The sequence below is a fragment of the Accipiter gentilis genome, chromosome 10 (genome assembly GCF_929443795.1).
Source record: "Accipiter gentilis chromosome 10, bAccGen1.1, whole genome shotgun sequence".
NCBI classification, from domain to species: Eukaryota; Metazoa; Chordata; class Aves; order Accipitriformes; family Accipitridae; genus Astur; species Astur gentilis.
In genome coordinates, this window is record NC_064889.1 from 5,804,532 (window position 1) to 5,823,133 (window position 18,602).

General features: G+C 39.8%; 1 protein-coding gene across 4 annotated transcripts in view; it reads left to right on the forward strand.

Annotated features, from left to right (window-relative positions):
• The window catches only part of DAPK2 (death associated protein kinase 2), a 62,030-nt gene that overhangs the window by 23,539 nt on the left and 19,889 nt on the right, over positions 1-18,602 (forward strand). For 3 of the 4 annotated variants that reach the window (XM_049812426.1, XM_049812423.1, XM_049812424.1), the window contains exons 3-6: positions 5,890-6,111; positions 13,600-13,738; positions 16,894-17,023; positions 18,059-18,107. In XM_049812426.1, the coding sequence (XP_049668383.1) occupies positions 5,890-6,111; positions 13,600-13,738; positions 16,894-17,023; positions 18,059-18,107 (540 nt within the window). Of the gene's footprint in view, positions 1-5,889; positions 6,112-6,137; positions 6,151-13,599; positions 13,739-16,893; positions 17,024-18,058; positions 18,108-18,602 lie in introns of those variants that run through there. The other variant, XM_049812425.1, reaches the window with a different exon arrangement.

Genomic DNA, 18,602 nt, shown 5'->3' on the forward strand with positions numbered 1-18,602 from the left:
CAAACTTCATTTCTTTAAAAAAACTAAAAAAATTAGGAAGTGTCAGCCTCTGAACTTATCTTGTGTGTGTTGTAAATACTGCTGTTTATGATCCAAGTCACCTGCACTTCAGTGATATACTAAACCCCATGAATTTTGGCTAAGTCATTTGGCTGAAATTTGGATATCTGAGCTGTGAAATTTAGTTTCAAGTCTAAAATCAGCCACAGACTCCGCATGTGAAATTAAGTAAATGGCTTAATTTCTCAGTGCCGTCAACTCAGGTGTCAGAGACACACACTTTCCTTTCTTCTACTTTTTTCCTAGCCTAGATTGAAAGTTTTGGGAAGCTGATGCTGTTTGATTCTGATGTGCTGAATGCAAATGCATTAGGAGGTTGCAGAAATGCTGTTGTCTTGGTCCTTGACTTTAGAAGCTCTGTAGTTAACAAGAAATCCAAAATGTGACCGTGATTGTAAAATATCAGTGAGACATTCTCTTTTTTTTGTAGCTGTATGGACCTCCACATGAACTATTAATTGTGTCTGGTAGAAAAGTAGAGCAATAAGCTACCTCCTAAACATTTGTTCGAAGGCTTTTCTCCCTGCCTGTCCCTTCTCCAGCCTTTAGCTCTTCTCTTAGTGTATCGGTACTTGGCAAAGCATTGGGCTACTTGTGTGGAGAGATACACCAGCTGCTGCTTTATGGCAGTCTTTAAGGTGGTTGGAAAATACTTTAGCATTACCCTGTGATGCTTTAATAAAGACCCTGGGAATTCAGGAACAAGCATGGGCAAAGCAGATGTGCTCCCCACCAAGTAGGGAAACGGGTAAGCGTGGGTTATGGAAATTATCGTGGGTAATTCCATTGTAACCATCTTAAATGTCCCAGGCTAAGAAATTGTCCATTTGTATTTTTCCCTGTGGCTTGCAACCTCTTCTACGCACAAACCCTCAGTCAAGACTGTCTGCAAAAGCCTGTTTTTAAGGGATTAAGGATATAGCATACAGACTGGGACAAGAGCAGGTAGAGTGTGCGTTCGTGGGTACACATGCAGTGGGGAAATAGTAGATTACAAGGGAATGGGTATTGTCATGAACAATTGTCCCAGACTATAAGTATGTAAAAGGAGAAGACAGCAATTCCTATGCTGGTGTCATTATTATTTTTGTAAGCTTTCAAGTAAACAGAAATGCACAAAATTCACAGTATCACTGGACTTTTTAAATGCTAAAGTGACTCTGTTCATTCCCATAATCCGCATTCATAAAATAATATATTCTCTCTGAACTTTGCTGGCAAAATTTATGTCCCCAGAGAGAATTTAAGGAAGGAAACACATCAACGTTAGTACCATGTCTCTTTAGAAAGTCTGAACCAAACAAGGTGCATGTCTTGTTAAAAATGAACAAACAAAAACCCCATGAAACCCACAATGTTTTACAGTAACAGCTCTCAGCACTACAAAATGAACTCTTTTAGCAGAATGTTTAAGGCAAGTTTGGGGATTTGGTAGCAGCAATTTCATTCTCTTAGCTTCTTTAGGGTTTGCATGTAATGATAAAATCAGGAGGCAGAAAGAAATACGAATGAATGAATGGATTTGCCAAATGCCTACAGTCTCAGTTCCATTTATGATTGATTATTCCTGAAGGGAAAACTACACTTGTTCCATCCATTCCTACCTCCCTCTTGAGAAGTGTTTAGGATATATATGAAAATAAAAAACAAAAAGTTGTTCTTCAGGCTGTCTGGTGTTGTTTGAACCCTTTGAAATGAGAGGCTGCCTCTGACATGGAGTGTTAGCGTTTGACAGCAAGCAAGCACCAAGTGACAGCTTTAATGTTTTATTTCTTTGCCTTTGTAGGTTTAAGACAGACTCCAACCAGCTGTCTGTGTTAATGAAGCACTGAGTGCATTATATAATTATAAGGTTCCGAATATAATTGCTGTGTATGCTGCATAATTTAAGTTCCAACTGTACTTGCATCTCTCATTTACCAAGCCAGTGAAGGGTGTAATAATATTGAAAACAATAACAGCTTAGTGCTTCTACAGTGTAGTCATCGGGGGGTTGCACTTAATGAGTCTGTGATTCTTAAAGAGATCCTGGCTGGTAAAATCACGGTAGCTAAAGGTTAAGGTTATCTGTAAGATGAGTCTTTTCCTTGGAAGTCTGGATATAATGCCCTGACTAAGGAAATATCTGATACTAAACATGTATTCTGGAACTGGGAGACCTGCCAATTTTTGCAGAGTGAGATTTCAGACATACAGTGCATTGTGGCAGGGGAGAACAGGGCTGCTCCTGGGTATAAAAAGGAGTTCACTGTCTTGTTTTGTCTGTTTGTAAAGTAGTTGGACATGAGCAGGGACTTGTGAATGTGATGAGACAAATGGACTTGGGTAAGATAGTTCTTTTGGTGGTAGGATCTTTCATACCTGTTAGGCTGTACACATGACAGGCAAGGGTAACTGTTTGACTGCACTGTTCTCAGAGGCTTCCTTGCCTTATTTATTAGTTGACTGTGGTTTCCTGGCCATATAGCTTCCTAGAACTTTAAAATTGTTTCTGCTCCTTGGTGGAAGTGCTGTGAAATATTTGTGATGGTTTTTGCAAAAGTATGATTCTATCAAATATTCATTGATAAAACCTGAGCCTTTTCTGACTAAGGAATGCTTGGTAGTATACGGAGTACACATGGTAGACTTAAAGTTTCCCTGGTTTTCTTTCCAATTACTATGAAAAGGGCAGAGCATGGATTTGAGCTGGTGTTCCTTGCCTCTAAATCACTGAGATTCTGCAGATATTGGCCAAATGCCTCTTCTTGCTTACCCCTGCTTTTGATACCAAGCTTGCCAGTTTTTCATATTGCTGTTATCACAAGATGCATTGTACACTTAAACAAAGCAGACTGAAATGCATGACCTTATCCATAGGCTCAATTCTCCAGCTATCTGGTGCACTTCACCACCATGGTAGTGTTTGTAACAGTACATACATGACCTATTTGCAAGGTGGATTCCGTGGTCTTTTTTTTTTTCTTTCCCTCTGCCAAAACAAAGTGTTGATAAATTCCTCCTGTAATCTAGCAATGGAAAAATAAATAACAAGAAGTAACCCTCAGTTTATGGTTTCTGGCAGAGGAGGTTTAGGGTGGTAATAGACTGTTCTTGCTACTTAAAATTGCAGATTTACTCAGGTAGGCTATGAGGTCCTCTTAACTAGTGTCCAAACAACAGTAGTCAACTTTTTCTTCCATTCATACTCTTGTAGATTTTATTGCAGAGATACTGTTCCAAGACTTGGCAGCAGCAGCCTGCCATCAGACTTACTGAACACAGTCTCCAAATGCTGCTACTAAAGTGACTTTCTTGACAGTTGTTCTTGCTACTACAGCACTTCCCCGCTAGCTCCATGTTTTCCATCAGCTCAAATTCAGTGACCCATTTTGTTCTGTACTTTACACATCATTATGTCCAGGTCTGCACTAATAGTTGTGGAAAGATTAAAGTAATAATTTCTGAAGTACCATTAGGTACAAGAAGGTTCATCAGAACATAAAAATTTGTTTAAAAATTAGTGTAGTTTATTTTAATATATTATATGAAAGTTATTGAAATCACTGAATCAGTAAAAATACTGGGCTTCTTATTGGGCAATGAGAGTGAGCAGTGAGTGAATGAAACTCGTCATCCTGAAAGGCATGGACTGACCTCGTTTGTTTGGACTGACTTAAGTTTCTGTCGGGACCAAATGTTCTTACTCCTCATTCTTACTTGAGCTGGAGGTGCTTGAGCTAGGAGAGCAGTGAGTCCGCATCAATTTTGTTTGAAAGAATTAACATCAGTGCTTTTCGTGCTTTAACCTAGGTTTTCTTTTTTTTTTTTTTTTTTAAAAAAAAACCTGTCAGCTTTTGAGTTTCAGTTCTTTAAGATTTAAGGAAAACTTGAGAATTGGTGTTTGTGTCCAAACAAGGCAACTTTGCATGAATTCTGTGAAAAATCTTTATCCTAACTTGATTTTAGTGCAGACTAGTTGAAGTTTAGAATTTGTGATGAAACCTCAAGCCATACAAGTTTCACTAACTTCAGACTAACAAGTATTTAGATATCTTCATTGATCACCCTAAAGAGTTAATATATATTTAAATCTATATTATATGGCCACTACTCTTGCTTAATTTGACTATTACATATTTAAATCAAACCTAAAAAGCTACTGGTGTTTAAATCTGCTGGATGATCCTTCATGAAAAGAAATGTGTTTCTGTTTAAGTGTGATTTTTTTTTTTTTTTTTTTTTTTTTTTTTTTGTCTGCCTTTTGGAGTCACTTTGGACAAGAACCTATTACAATTGCATGGCACAGCACTGTTTATTCTTAGTATTCCAGTTACAGTAGCAGGAAACTGAGACACGTTTGTGCTAAGTATTGTACAAATATCCTTAGACATACTGTGTGGAAGAAAGTAAGTCTCTCTGCTGTTTTGCTGATGGGGCAAAAGTGAATTGCTAAAGGGTATACAATACATTTATGGCAGAATTCAGATCGCTCAAATCCCTCCAGTACTTTAGCTACAGACTGTCCTTTTCACTTAATTTTTTTTCAGGTAGAAGTAGTTCTCTTACCATGTTGTGTGTAGACTAAGTGCAAACATACAGTAATAGCTTATGATTCAATTTACTTGTTTGTATGTCTGTGATGATTTTAGTGTGATTAAGCATTTCTAAGATACAACATGGTTAGCATTGTCCCTTCTAAATGGGATGAGCAAAGGGATCCTCTGAATAATGACTGCTTCATTCCACATTCTTCCGTTATGTAGAATTTGTATTACTCAAATCCTGCTTTAGCTGCAGACCACCTTTCTTTCTTAATTTTGATAAGACATCTCTCAGCTTGATTACAGTTATTTTTTCAGAAGACAATTGAGAGGGAACATCAACGCTGTGGAAATGTTGCCTTCTCTAAGTCCAAAGTGCTTCTCAAGAGCATGATGAAGAAAGAAAAGCTCAAACAAAAAACAAAGCAGGGTCCCCTACTTTCCTATTGAAGAGTCAGTAACAACTCTCTCATCTTGAAAGGTTCCCACCACTGACATGAGGCTGCAGCCTGCGGGGTTACTATTATTTGAGTTAATCACCTGACCCCCAAGTGTTCTCCTCTTACGAGATAAGGGGGAAATATTACAGTTGGACTGGAATATCCTAGTTTAGGAGCCACAGTGAGGAAAATTTTATTGGCAAATGGCAGCTACATGCCTTTTAAACTTTAATGCAGCCACTTTACTGTTTGATACAGCGGGAAATTCTTTATTCCTGAATTGCAGTGAGAAAGCTCTTACTTACTCTAGCTAAATTTACAACTAAATTATCAAGTGAAGTGCAGAAATACGAACAAACCATTCTTCTATTTGAAAATTGGTTACTGGAGGCCAGTTCTACATTTCCAAAGGATTATCAATCCTTTGAGTTCTTTCCAAGAGATTATTCTTAACGGAAATACTATAATGCATGCATGTCCTTTGAGAACATCCAGTGGTGTGTTGGAGACTTGAATGCCTTAAGCATTATCCAGTGAAGGAGTGGTAATTTGAACCCTGTGAGACAGATCTTATTCATTTAAACATGAACTGTTTTTTAGAGATTGCAACGTTTGTCCTCCTGTCTTGTGGCACACTGCTTGGTTTTGCTAAATTTCAGACACAGCAGGAGGCTACCTTGTTATGCTCTAGTGACTTTAATGCAGAACTCTGATGGTCCTCACTATTGTGCCAAGAGCAAGCTTGTATGGTTAGCAGTGTTGCTCAGGAGTTGCAGGATCAAGCTTTGTATATGAATGGCTTATTTGGGAGGCTGTGGTTATATGAAAGCTTTAAGAGAATTTTTGTTATTTTCTTGTCCTTGCAGTGGCCAGTTTGCTATAGTGAAGAAATGTCGAGACAGAAGCACTGGTATGGAGTATGCTGCTAAGTTCATTAAAAAACGTCAGAGTCGGGCCAGCCGTCGTGGAGTGAGACGTGAGGAAATTGAACGGGAGGTTACAATTCTGCAGCAGATTCTGCATGCCAACATCATCAAGTTGCATGACATCTATGAGAACAAGACAGATGTGGTCCTCATCCTTGAGCTGTGAGTAAGGGGACTTCCTATCCTCCAGGGCAGGATGAGGTAAATAGGAACCGGAAAGGGCTGCAGACGCTGCCAGAACGTAGAAGCACTGTTAAAATGGGGCTGTTGTGTTCTCATGCCTCACAGATCTTGGCAAGAGATTTGAGGGAGGTTGCTGGTAAACAGGCCCCCCAGTTCATCCGTGTGCCCTGAGGATACAGGTGCACCTTAACATCAGCTGAGGCCATTGTTACTGAGCCAGGGAGTGTTGTCAACTTGAGAACAGTTTACTAACAGGGGGATTACCTCATGTCTGCCTGGTGGCGCCCTGATGTGAACCTTGGAGGAAGCACAAATGGCCACTGAATGCTCATTTCATTTTTTTCTGCTTTCATCTCTCCCAATGCATGTGAAGCCACCAATTCCTTTGCAAAATTTGCAGCCATTCTCACTACTCCCATATTCTCCTCATTTAGAGGAGACTAGGGAAAAGAGGGGAGGAGGGTGAGGGAAGAGGGTTTTTTTAATCCCTAGGCTTTCACTATCAAGGATGAATAGCAACAGGCTGGGAGTGAAAAAGAGCTGCTCACTCTTCTCTTGTTCCACCATGTGATGGAGGAAAACCCTTGCCATTTAGGTTCTGCTGACAAGTGAACCTCCCAACCAGGGGATCTGTGGACTGCTGTAGCTTCACCCCTGCACTGTGACCCGTTGGACAGCCAGGCTGCTGGTTCAGGATGACTATCCTAAACCATATGTTGGCTATGTGATGCAAACTGGTTTGTACAGTTTAAGAAGAGATTTAAAACTAGCTAGCAGCAGCTTCTCTGTCTGGGCTGAGGGGATGGCGGCTGGTTCTGCAGAACCTCTGTGTGTCCCTGCCTGGAAGAATAAATGCACAGCCCAGGGAAGCTGGAAGTGTGGTCAGGAATCATCTTCACAAAGCCTTTGCTAAAGAGCCTTTGCTTAGTTGGAACACAAGTTTGCGTTTCAGGGAGTCATCTTCGACGCTTTTGTCTGTATTTAATCTTACTGAAAGGAAGTGAGAAAACCTGACTAATAGGTGTTTACAATGTAGAGAGATGCTGGTTTATTAGAATAGGAAGTGGTATCAAAATTGCCCATGTCTACAATAGCTATTAAATTACCTGTGTGAATTCTGTTTGGCTGCTTGTTTCACCAGCCTAGAAATACTCCATCCCAAAGACATCAGCTATTTCTTACACCCTGTTCCCTTTCCTGTATGTTTGTTGGAACTGAGGTGAAACATTTGAGACGGATGCAGACCACAGACCAATAATATAATCTCTTATAACACAACTTGTTTTCAGTGTGTTCTGCTTCTTTCTACTGCCTGGCTTGAGATTCTTAAAGTCTGCCATTTGGACAGGTGTGCCTGACCATGTTTTGGAAAGCGGTCATATCATTTTAACAGTGTTTCAAAGTCATATGTTTTGGGGATTGCGTGCAGGGGTTGGTTATGTAACGTTAATCTGAAACGTGTGTGGAAGGTAAAATTTACAGTCATTTCAATGCTGACACTAATGTATGTGTGATGGAATTTCTTCGGTTTTGTGAAATGTAATGTGATATGATGTAGAAGGACCTTAACAAGTAAAGAGGAATAGGAGGCTGATCTTTTTTTCAAAGAAGAAATACCACTTTCCAGCCTGGCCAGGAGAACTTTGCTCTGTGTAAATAGCATTTTTGCCTCCTGGCCTTGCAACCTAATACAAATCAGAATGACGTTGGAAGAGTTACTCCTTTTGATGTAAGTTCAGCTTATATTGGAGAGGCTAAAGTAGAGGTTTTGTGAGAAGGCACTAGTGATATCCCAAAAGAACAAAGTGTTGCTGTTGCAGAGCTAGAGCAGGGCACATAGACCAACTGCAACAGTTTTCACGATTACTGGTGTGCAATACCAAGGGAAGATTATTAAAGTAATTGATCTGTCAGACTGTATATACTGAAGTGTTAGATGCTACAGGAGATTGTCATCACTTTAGATAGGTCATGTAATTAATTTCAGCTTCTCCTGCTCACCCCAGGGTTGCAAATTCTCCACTGTGAAGCCAGGATAGGAACAAAGTTGCCTGCTGCTGTTTGGCTTTCTGTTCTCAGTGCTGTTTGCCAACCATTCTGATGCATATGAGATTTGACCCATAGTGGCTGGGAGGTCACAGGAAGATCACTTGCACCTCTGCATTGCATCTGCAGCTGAATGCTGTAGAACATTTGGATGTCCCCAAAGTTGACAGTGTTACTGTTGATGTGTTAGTTTGAAAGTCATTTCAAGAAAACTTTGTAGTTGCCTAATGTCAATTATTGAGCGAAAAAATAATCTGCCATGATAAAAATTATTTCACTTTTTCAAGAAATGAAAAAGTGGAGGCACCGAGTGGCTGGGTCTCTTTATACCCAAACTTATACTGGGATAATGAATTTGGATGAAACTTGGCACTTGACTTGTTGCCATCCTGGGTGTTTCATGGCTGAGGATCAAGAGTGTAATAGAAGTGAGTGACACTGTGTGCACGGATGATCATATAGACCTACAACCAAAGCATCTCCTTCTGTAGAGTTCATTGTGTGTGCAGTTGGTCTATCTTAAGGAGTTGAAAGGGATATAAATTATCTTAGTGCGTGTGCAGATTTATATCTATGTGTGTTTGTGTGGCTCAGCCTTCTTAATCTCCATTGAGAACCAGGGGAAACCTGAACACTGTCGCACAAAGTGGTGAGTAGAATTGTATGCTTGTGCTCATCGGAGCCAGGAATGGAAGTAGCTCTTCTAATAAATGGAGCTTTGCTGGTCAGGATGTATGGTCTTGGCCTAAGGGGATGAAATTTGTCATGTAGTGAAGGAGGACAGACATCAATTTAAGCTTTTTTGGGCTGTGTCCTGCTCTCTTGTAGAATCAATACCACTTAGTTTACAAAGCTCTGAGTCTTAGAGGAGCTGTGCAGAAGATGACATACCCTTTATCTGTCAATTCATGATACTAAAGTAGGGCTGTAAGCAAGGAGACACCCTGAGTTCTTCCGCTTATTACAATTTTTAGGTAATGAGTAAATGATGCAATTTTTCTGTATGTATGAATCAGGAAATACAGAGACACTGTGGCTGAAGTTACGTAGATCATATGTTCCCTAGCACGCTTGCCTTGACCTTGTGTATATAATCCAGGCGCTGAGGCTTTGATCCCTGAGCGAGATGAAATAACCACTAGCTTTCCAGGGGAGCCAGCATTTAGGCCAGGGAGCATTACTGAAGATTAATGTGACTGCTGGCAGATGGCATATGAGTAATTATAAGCATCTGTTAATTTTTAGGTATATGTCTATGGCCAAATGTTGGTCTCTGTAGCCATGTGCTGGAAGACAGGAAAGGAGCTTGCTTTTTCTGACTGGCAGCTACTTTGTGCTAAAGCAACCTCCCATTTCATTACTTTCTGCTTTTTCCTGTCCTCACGTAGCCTGATACATTCTGTGTGTCCTGTTGTCAGGCTGTAGCTTATTTCACTTTTCAAAGGCTGGATGCAGCAGTTTTGACCGGATTAAGGCCATTGCATTCAGCTGCTGTGTACAAATTGAGGATGATGATAATTGCTAATAAAGTTAATTACATTCTCTCTGTAATCAGAGACACTCTGATATCAGTCACATACTCCCTGCAGTTTATCAAAATAAGTGTTACAGCACCTGGCCAGTTAATCTTATGTTAAGCTCTGGTGGACTTCAGCTTCAAAAAGTATGTCCCCAGTATTCTTGATCAATTGAAGAAGCTACCCTGATGTTTAAAAGAGGCTTTGGCTAAAATGTTGACCCTCTCCCAAACTCACTGTGCTGGCACAGGCAAGACTAGCTCCTCTTTACACAGGGGTTGATTCTACAGGTGTTGTTTCTTCTGTTCAAGAGCAGAAGAACATTGCCAAGTCCACTGCTGTTAAGTGCAGTTTGGCAGGTACACAGTTTGCCCTTCCTTGTGCACATTATTCAGGGATATGCTCTCCACAGCTTTTTGTTACCCCACTGTTCTCTGTCTCTTGGGCCCTGCCTTGAGGCTGCTTTGCCCAGACAAAAGCAGCCTGAAAGCAGGTTTGATTGATACGCCAGTCTCCTCTACTGGTAAGTGTCAAGGTTGTGTACACAAAATAAACAGCTGTTGCCAAGAAGACAGCATTGTTGTTTGTCTTCTATTGGACTTTGAAGGAAGAACAAAGGTATCATTTGCTTGCTTCTTTGTTTGCCATGGGAATAAGGTGACATGGTAATAGGGAATGAGGTGGAAACAGAGTAAGGATTTTTTTCTGTAACCTAAGGTCCTTTGAGAAAGGAGCATTTGCTCTTTTACAGGTGGTGCTGATTTAAAACACACACCTCCCTGGATGTTCAAATGTAACTTGTAGTGCAGTTAGGAGTGTTTTACTGCAAAGGAGTTAGTGCTGATCTGCTTTTTTTCTGGGACTCCATAATGGCTGGCTTTTGGGATTGCTAGTGTCTTCTGCCTGAGGATTTCTCTGAGTTCAGGTGCATAACTTGGATAAGAACAATCCTGCACTAAATTGCTTACCGCTCTCTTTGTACAATTTACTCAAACCTGTTTTTAAAGCCTGAGTCTTTGTTAATGAGAAATCATCACATCTCTTCTATTGAATTTTCCTTTAGATTACTCTTTTAAGATCTCTGCAGCTTAAGCTAATGTCTTACGCCATACCACAAGAGACTAGAGATTAATGGACTGTTTGTATGTATGCTGATCTCTGACCTTCAGAAAATCAAATGCTCATGTAGTTGTTGTAAGAGGGAGTCTTTTGCTGATAAAGTAACAGAGGGACTTCAGACTCCCTGAATCTTTTCTTGGTTTCCTTTTCTATTTTTATGTTGTATTCTGTACCTTGGAAGTGCCTCCTGCCTAGCATGATTCAAGGTTAGTGTGAACTAGAGAGAAGAGGGAGAATACAGCAAGGAGCTAGCAAGTAAATCTCCTGTGATCCTCGTTCTTGCAGGCTGTACAGTTTCTTCAGCGATGCCTTGGGCGTAGCTGGTTGCTCAGAATGTTGCTGAGGTTGCCACTGGGGCAAAATCCCTGGTGTGCCCTGAGCAGCTACCCCAACTGTTTCAAGTGACCACACTTGGGGTCATCAAGAGAGAAAGGGAATTACGTACTTCCAGTCTGGGCAGCTGAACAACTTTCTGACATTCCTTTGTGTAGCAAAGGAGATTCGTGAAAAGAAGGTTGCCATTCTCCTCCAGGCAGGAGGGTATCCTCTGACATCCTCAGCAGAGTCCTCTGTGCCAGGGGAAGGCAAGGGGAATGGCTTTCACAAAATGGCTCAGCTTGTGTGCTTGCCTTAAGTGGTATCTTCTTTTGCTGGGGTTGGTGAACTGGAGGCTGGGCGATGTGGGCTGTTGGCCTGGCCCAAGAGAGAACTTTTTTTATTCTTAGTCCTGATTAAAGACTCTACCTTAAGGGTAAAAGAGAGAGTAGTGTGCCTGTGTGGTTAAATTCCAGAAAAGTACAAGAAAGTATCCAGGTACTGCTGGCTTCCTAATGACAGGGCCATAGTGCCTGCCAGAGGTGATTGCTTAAGTGCAGAATGAATAGAAATCATTAAGGAAACAGAACTTGACTGCTCTCTGTATGCAGATTTCACCAAGAGACTATCAGGTTTTACTTACAGATTTCTTTACTGGCTTGTCACAGTCAGCTGTAATAATTTTTAAACTAATGAACCAAGGCTCCTAAACCTACTGCAATACAGAAAGGAGACTGTGTTTCCTGGCTCCTGAAATCCACAGTGTAAAACAAAACCTGTCCAGCAAGGCTGATGGCAGTGCTGACACCCTTGCTATGTGTCACCTAAAAAGAAAATCAGAGACCAAATAAGAGTCTCACAGGCTAAGTAACTGAGATTAATAGGACGGAGGAAGGCAGCAGCCAAAGACAGCAGTTGCAACATATTTCTGGGTCATACAAGCTTATTTTTGTTCGCCAGCCATTTGGTTGTAACAATCAAAACATCAAGTGACTTCTGCCCTGGTGAAGTGAGGTGACTTCTGCCCAGGTGAAGCGTCCTGTCTCAGGTTGCTTAAAAAGTTTCTGACTATGCGGGAGCTGTGAAAAAAATATCCAGTAATCAATGCTGAAGTCAATAGGCCCTGTGTAAATCTCTGCCTTTGGAACAGTAAGGTATACTGTCACCCACAGTAACAGTAGAAGCTAAGAACTAAGCCCAATGTCTTTGTGGCTTTTGACACGTTGTTCTTGTTTGCAGTTGACTTCTCTGGAGTTTTTGTAGCTGTTCACAACAGTTTACTCTGAAAGAGGCAGAGTTAGGGAATCACCATCTTGTCACCACCGTTGTTGTGTAGGAGCCTGGGGTCAAAGGAATGATTGCATGTAAGACCTCTGCAGTGTACAGTGTGATCTAACTTGTCTGTGAATCACAGCACTTAAGTTAACTTAAAGCATTTGAACCTGCCAGTTCTTTTACAGGTATTTCATCAGACAACAGGGCCAAATACTTGTTTTCCAAAATGACTGTTAGATCTCTCAAGTCTTGTGCTTGCACTCTGAATGGTGAACACAGATGGGTGACACACCTGAGCCCAAGAGCAACAACCACTTTGTCAGTGCCCCCAACAGTAAATTTGATTGAGAATAAATCAATAATATCAATGACAGTGTGAACTGGAAACAATAAGTGTAAGCATAATTAAATATCTAGATCAGCCTGTTTCATAATATATACAAAAATAGCACTGGAGCTCTCAATACAAGGCACAAAAATGAAAATAGAACTCTTATGTACTAAATATGCATGGAATGTATTTTAATTTTGATGTGAAAACTCATAGCAAGTAATGGCACTTCCTTGAGTTGGGAAAACAATTTTAGGTACCTTCCAAGCTGCTACAATCTGCTTTCTTTTAAAAAATTCAGCACAAAACAAATGCTTTCCTGTCAGTTATGTCGGGCAAGAATCTGTACTGGAACAGTGTAACGGCTGTTCTGGAAAGGAAAGAAATTCTGTTGGCAGATCTTATTGCCTCATGTTTCTGATGGCAAACAATAAGAGAAGTAATTCTTTAACAGTCGTTGACTATTACAACTTGTTCTATTTCCTCTGTCTCATACAAAATGACAATGTTGAAAAATAGCAGTTGAAGTGGTTAACATCAAAGTCTACCTGTTGAAATATGTACATGTCTATAGATTCATCAAACAATGTACCTTTTTTTGGTCCTTTATAATCCTTGACAAATCAAACCTTGCAGCATCAATGAATTAGGGAAAGCTAGTCTTTAACTTTACAGGGGAGAGAGCTGAAGCCAAAAGGAAGTTTTGGTACATCTGGAACCAGAACACAAAACTCTAGAGTGTCTGCAAGAGTGGCCTCTTTCTAACTGTATGGAGGGTTTTTGCTACTTCAGTTTCTGTGCTTAAGTTTATTTTATGTCTTACAATGCAGTAGATAGCAGGATGTTTTCTGGTGTGTTTTGCAGGGTTTCTGGAGGAGAACTTTTTGACTTCCTGGCACAGAAAGAGTCTTTGAGTGAAGAGGAAGCAACCAGATTCATCAAGCAGATTTTGGATGGAGTCAATTACCTTCACTCTAAGAAAATTGCTCACTTTGATTTAAAGGTAAAGATGCTGATTTAGACTTACTGTTTTAATGACAGACTACACCTTCTATGATTTGTTAGATATCTGTATTTGATAACATGCCTAAAATAATAGGTAAGACCATTTTAAATGCACTTCACAGCTGAGTGCTCCAAGGAAGACAGTCTCCTTTGTCAGGCATGTGGTAACTTTTGGATGGGCCTATATATTTACTGACTGAGAAAAAGAAATGGTAAGTCTTCATCCTTCAGCTGTTTGTATTTGTGGTATCATCCAAAGCATGCTGTGAAAAAAAAAAAAAAATTAGACATAAGAAATGTATTTTTGGGAAGAGGAGGGCCAGATCCAGCTACAACAACTGTTGCTGCTTCCAGTCCCCACTGTGTTTAGAATTACATGAGGTGTATGTGTCATCCAGTGCAGTTTGGTTAACAGAAAGACTTCTTGCTTTCTTAGCTGCTTTAGGGTCTTGAAAGCACATCACACAGAGCTCTCTTCCTACCATATCAGCTGACATCTGTAGCTTTGGTCCTTGACCTTGATATCAGTACAACTGGCCTAGACAATACAGAAGAGACTGTCTCTCTCTTCTTTTGATTGTGGCCTCCATAAGTGAACATGCTTCTCTGAAGCTAGGAGTCTGTTGTCCTTGGCAGTGAAACTCTTGAGACTAGAAGGAAGCGCTTTCTCAGTAGCAGACTCACAGCTACAGAACTGGTTGCCTCAAACATTGCTGCTTCCAGAAATACATTCAAAATGCACTTATCCTCTAGGAGAAAGTAGAATAAAACAGAGGAGGGAACTGTTTTAAAATGAAGGAAAAAAGGAAGAAACTCTACTGCTAGATTACATGTTCCTTGTCCTAACTTTAAATCTAGGTTAGTTTATTACCGATTACTAATTATGTGTGTGCTATAGATAGACTCCTCCCAGATTCCCAGGATATATATGCTGATTCCTTATGCTAAATGTGTGTGTAATGCTGTCTCAGTCTTAAATTGCTTGGTCTTGCAACAGTGATAATGGCATATATGTAGTCGTTGCAAGTGTTGCAAATCACATCTAACCTAAGAAACTGGTTAGCAAACTACTGTCCAAATCTTCACAGGGTACATGTGAAAAAGCATAGTAGATGTGGGAACATATAAAGGATGCACACTTGATTTTGAAATTACTTCATTAATCCAGAAGCCAAAGACTGAAAGTTTTCACTGTGTATTAGAAAACAGTCTAATATCCAGTGGCATGAAACTATTGTAAGAATATAGGTGCAACTTTTTCTATACTGTTCTCTAACTATGAATCTTGATACTTAATAATAGTAATGTCAGGTGGTCAAGGAAGATGTTGCAGGAAATGTGAGATAGACATCAGAAAGGATAAGTAAAGAATCATTTCACTAATGGTGAATTTCAAATGACTTAAAACATATTCGCAGAATAACTGTCCTGGGTTTTGTAGGACTGGGTATGGAGTTTTGCTAACAGTAAATTAGACATGTATTTTTAAGCAGTGATCTGACTAGATAGAGGATTATTCATAATTATCTCATCACTTGCCAGGGCTCCATGGACTTCAGTGGAGCTACAGTGACTTACACCACCTAAAGAATAAAACAGTCCAAAAGGTAGTGACTGTGACTTTTTGCCATTTCAGTCTGTTCTGTCTGCTATAAACAAGCTTACATCATGTATCTGGGGTGAACATATATGCCCTAGATCCATGGAAGAAAACCAGACTTGTTAGCCTGAGGCTAAAATATTCTTGGTCCAATGACTATGACAATAAATTATTCATACCGTCTCTTTCCAGTGCAGCTCTGACTGCGAGTATGTGTTAGCAGGAGCCGCTTCCATGTTAGGATCTGCTGTGAAAAGGCCAGGCAGCTGCCAGCAGGGAATCAAACTGTCTCACTGTTGCTCTTGAGCTTATGATTAAGTTATGACAAATAAATGCATTAAAGCTCTTCATGGGAAATAAATTGAACCGGTAGTTTAGTCTGAAACCTGTGAAATAGGGCCATGGTAGGGAGTAACTAAGGCTGAGAAATTTAGTTGAAGAAATATATTTATGAAATACCTGCTATATCTGGTAAAGAAAGTCAAAGTCTGTGGCTGAAAAATTAGTTTTAATTCCACAGTTCTAGCTTTGGCTTTTCCCTACGATGCTGTGAGAAATGCTACGTGTTCTTTTAATAGCTTACTATTGTATATGAGCTAGGACCTCTGATCCCAAATTTTTCCATTTTCTGGACTGTTCAGATAGCAAATCCTAGATCTTTTCTGGCCTTGTAGTTGCAGCTGTGAATTTAGTCTCAGAGAAGAGCATTTTCCTTCCCTAAGTAGATTAAGGTGTGACTAGAATCCCTCAAGAAGCATTTGATAAGTCATCTTCCAGTGGGTTACAATACGGTATAGGAACAACTGGGCAGAAATAGTGATGTTTCCCAGTGTAAATTCCAAGAACAGATTAGTAAAATTGCTGTCAATCAAGATATTTAGTGATGCAGCTCTCCCTCAGGATCAAGCAGTGGCACTCTGTCTCTGCACCAGGTATCTGCACTGCTTCAGCTACTTGCTAGCTGCTGTTCTGTGTGCACCAGTTATTGTAACTGAGGCAAATCCATGGGGTCAGGGTGTGACATCTTCCCAGGAGGTCTTGCAGGCCAGGGATATATTTTCTGTTTTAAAAGGGGAAAAGATAAACTGAGCTTCCGCTTTGTGTTACATCACAGTGCTGCTGGGCCGATAATCTAGTGGCATTATCTTGCCAGATTAGGGAACTACATGCAGTTGTGTTAAAAACTTCTGTCTCATTTTGGAAAAAAAGGGTATCTTGTTTTCATCCTGGCAATAGCCATCATTAAAATAAGCTTAGGAGTGCTAACAGGAAGATAGAGAAAGGTAGTTTTTGCATGAGATAAAATTAAAGGAATGAAAGTATTACTCTTAGTAGATTTGCTTTGCTTTTATGAAGTGGTCCATTCAATGATGTAAAATTTTACAGTTGTCATCCCTTTCTCAATAGAATGAATTGTAAATGGTTAGGCACAGGTATGTATTTCTTGTTCTACAGTGTTGTGTATGTGAAGAACAAGAAGCGCTTGAGAACTCTGTTACTTTCCCAAGATATTAATATTATAATAACAGTGATCTATTTATTATTATTTTTAGCCTGAAAACATTATGCTTCTAGACAAGAATATCCCTATTCCACACATCAAACTCATTGACTTCGGCCTGGCTCACAAAATAGAAGATGGAGTCGAATTTAAAAACATTTTTGGAACTCCAGAATTTGTAGGTGAGTGACCGACCCATTCCTTTGTCTCATATTGCAAAGCCAAAAGGTGCTTCCTATAAATCAGATGTGCTACTCCTGTGAGAGTAGGTTGCTGCCAAATAAATATTTAGAGATGTAAACTCAGGATTGAGATTATGAAACCCTGCAAATAGAAATAATTTTTTTACTTGTTGCCTGGGGCAATTAAGCTTTCTGCATTGTAGTACACGGGTACACAATTACATGGGTATCTCTATCATGGCTTTCTAGATATAGACCTCCCTCACACTGTACACCTGTTGTGTACATGCTGTACAAAACCCTCACCTCCCCTTGCATTTTTCCACCTGATTCTCTTTTTGTTACTCACTGATCATAATTCTAATGTCTCACTTGGATTTTAGGTTAATCCTACTCCTTTCTACTAGTTTCAATTAGAGATTTTGGGGGTTGGCATGTGGGGAGAGAATTGTAATTCATGTTCCAGTTAAACATGACTGTTACAGATACCTTTTTTCATCTCATTACCTGACCTTGGTCTTTTCTCTTGCATGCAGTCTTATATGGGGATGTTTTCCAATGAGGAAATGTTTCTTATAAAGATAATAAGGTTTGACATGGATAGCAATGTAGTCTGGCATGTAATTTCAGCCTCTTGCCCAAGAGCTGTTTCTGACTGGTCGTTAGAAACTAGCATTAATGGCATCAGTTAAAAACAAAACACAGGCTCAGATTCTTAGGGGTAATAGTATCCTTGAGAGGTGTAATAATTTGTTATTTGTTATAATTTGCACTGTAATTAGTATATAATATCTGCTTCACCCTTAGTCTTGAGTTGCATTATGCTCCAAGTTACTCTACGTAATCTCTTCTGGACGCTTGTGAACTTGAATTCCCATCATGGCTACAAAACTATAAACAGTGCATCCTATAACTACCTTTCCTTTTCTCACCCCCCCTTTCTCCCTTTTGGCAATTCTTGACCTGCTACTCAATTCAGCCTGGTAAAAATTTGTTACTTCAGTTGCTGATATTTGATTAATTTTTTTCTTACAGCTCCAGAAATAGTAAACTATGAACCGCTTGGACTAGCTGCAGATATGTGGTAAGTTTTTAATGTTGTTTGTTTGGGTTTTTTTCCCCCCAGGTTGCTCTACTGTTACTTTTTCCCAATTTGCTCTGAATAGAATCCATTCTACTGCAACAAATTAAAAACAAAACAGGACAAAAAACTTAAGTGCAGTTAATAACTCTTTGTTCTGTCTTTCCATTTTTATCCCTTTTTTTTAAATTAGAAGATAAGCATTTAATTTCTGCAATGAAAAACTTTAATGATGGCAGCTATAGAGTTAACAGTTTGCCACTGTCCACTGTGGAGGAGCACTCTTAAAACAAAGCATGTTCCTGTAGCGTTTGTGACAGCTTTATTTATAAGACCACTGCATGCAGAGGAGACCTGAGTACTAATCTGATCTGCTGCGAAGGCAGGCAAAAGAAGTCACCCCAAATTAAACATCCTTGCTTCTGTTTCTTTGTTTTTTTGATGTGTACTGTAGTAAATACATGCTAAAGTAGAAATACATAAAGAGACTTCAACTAT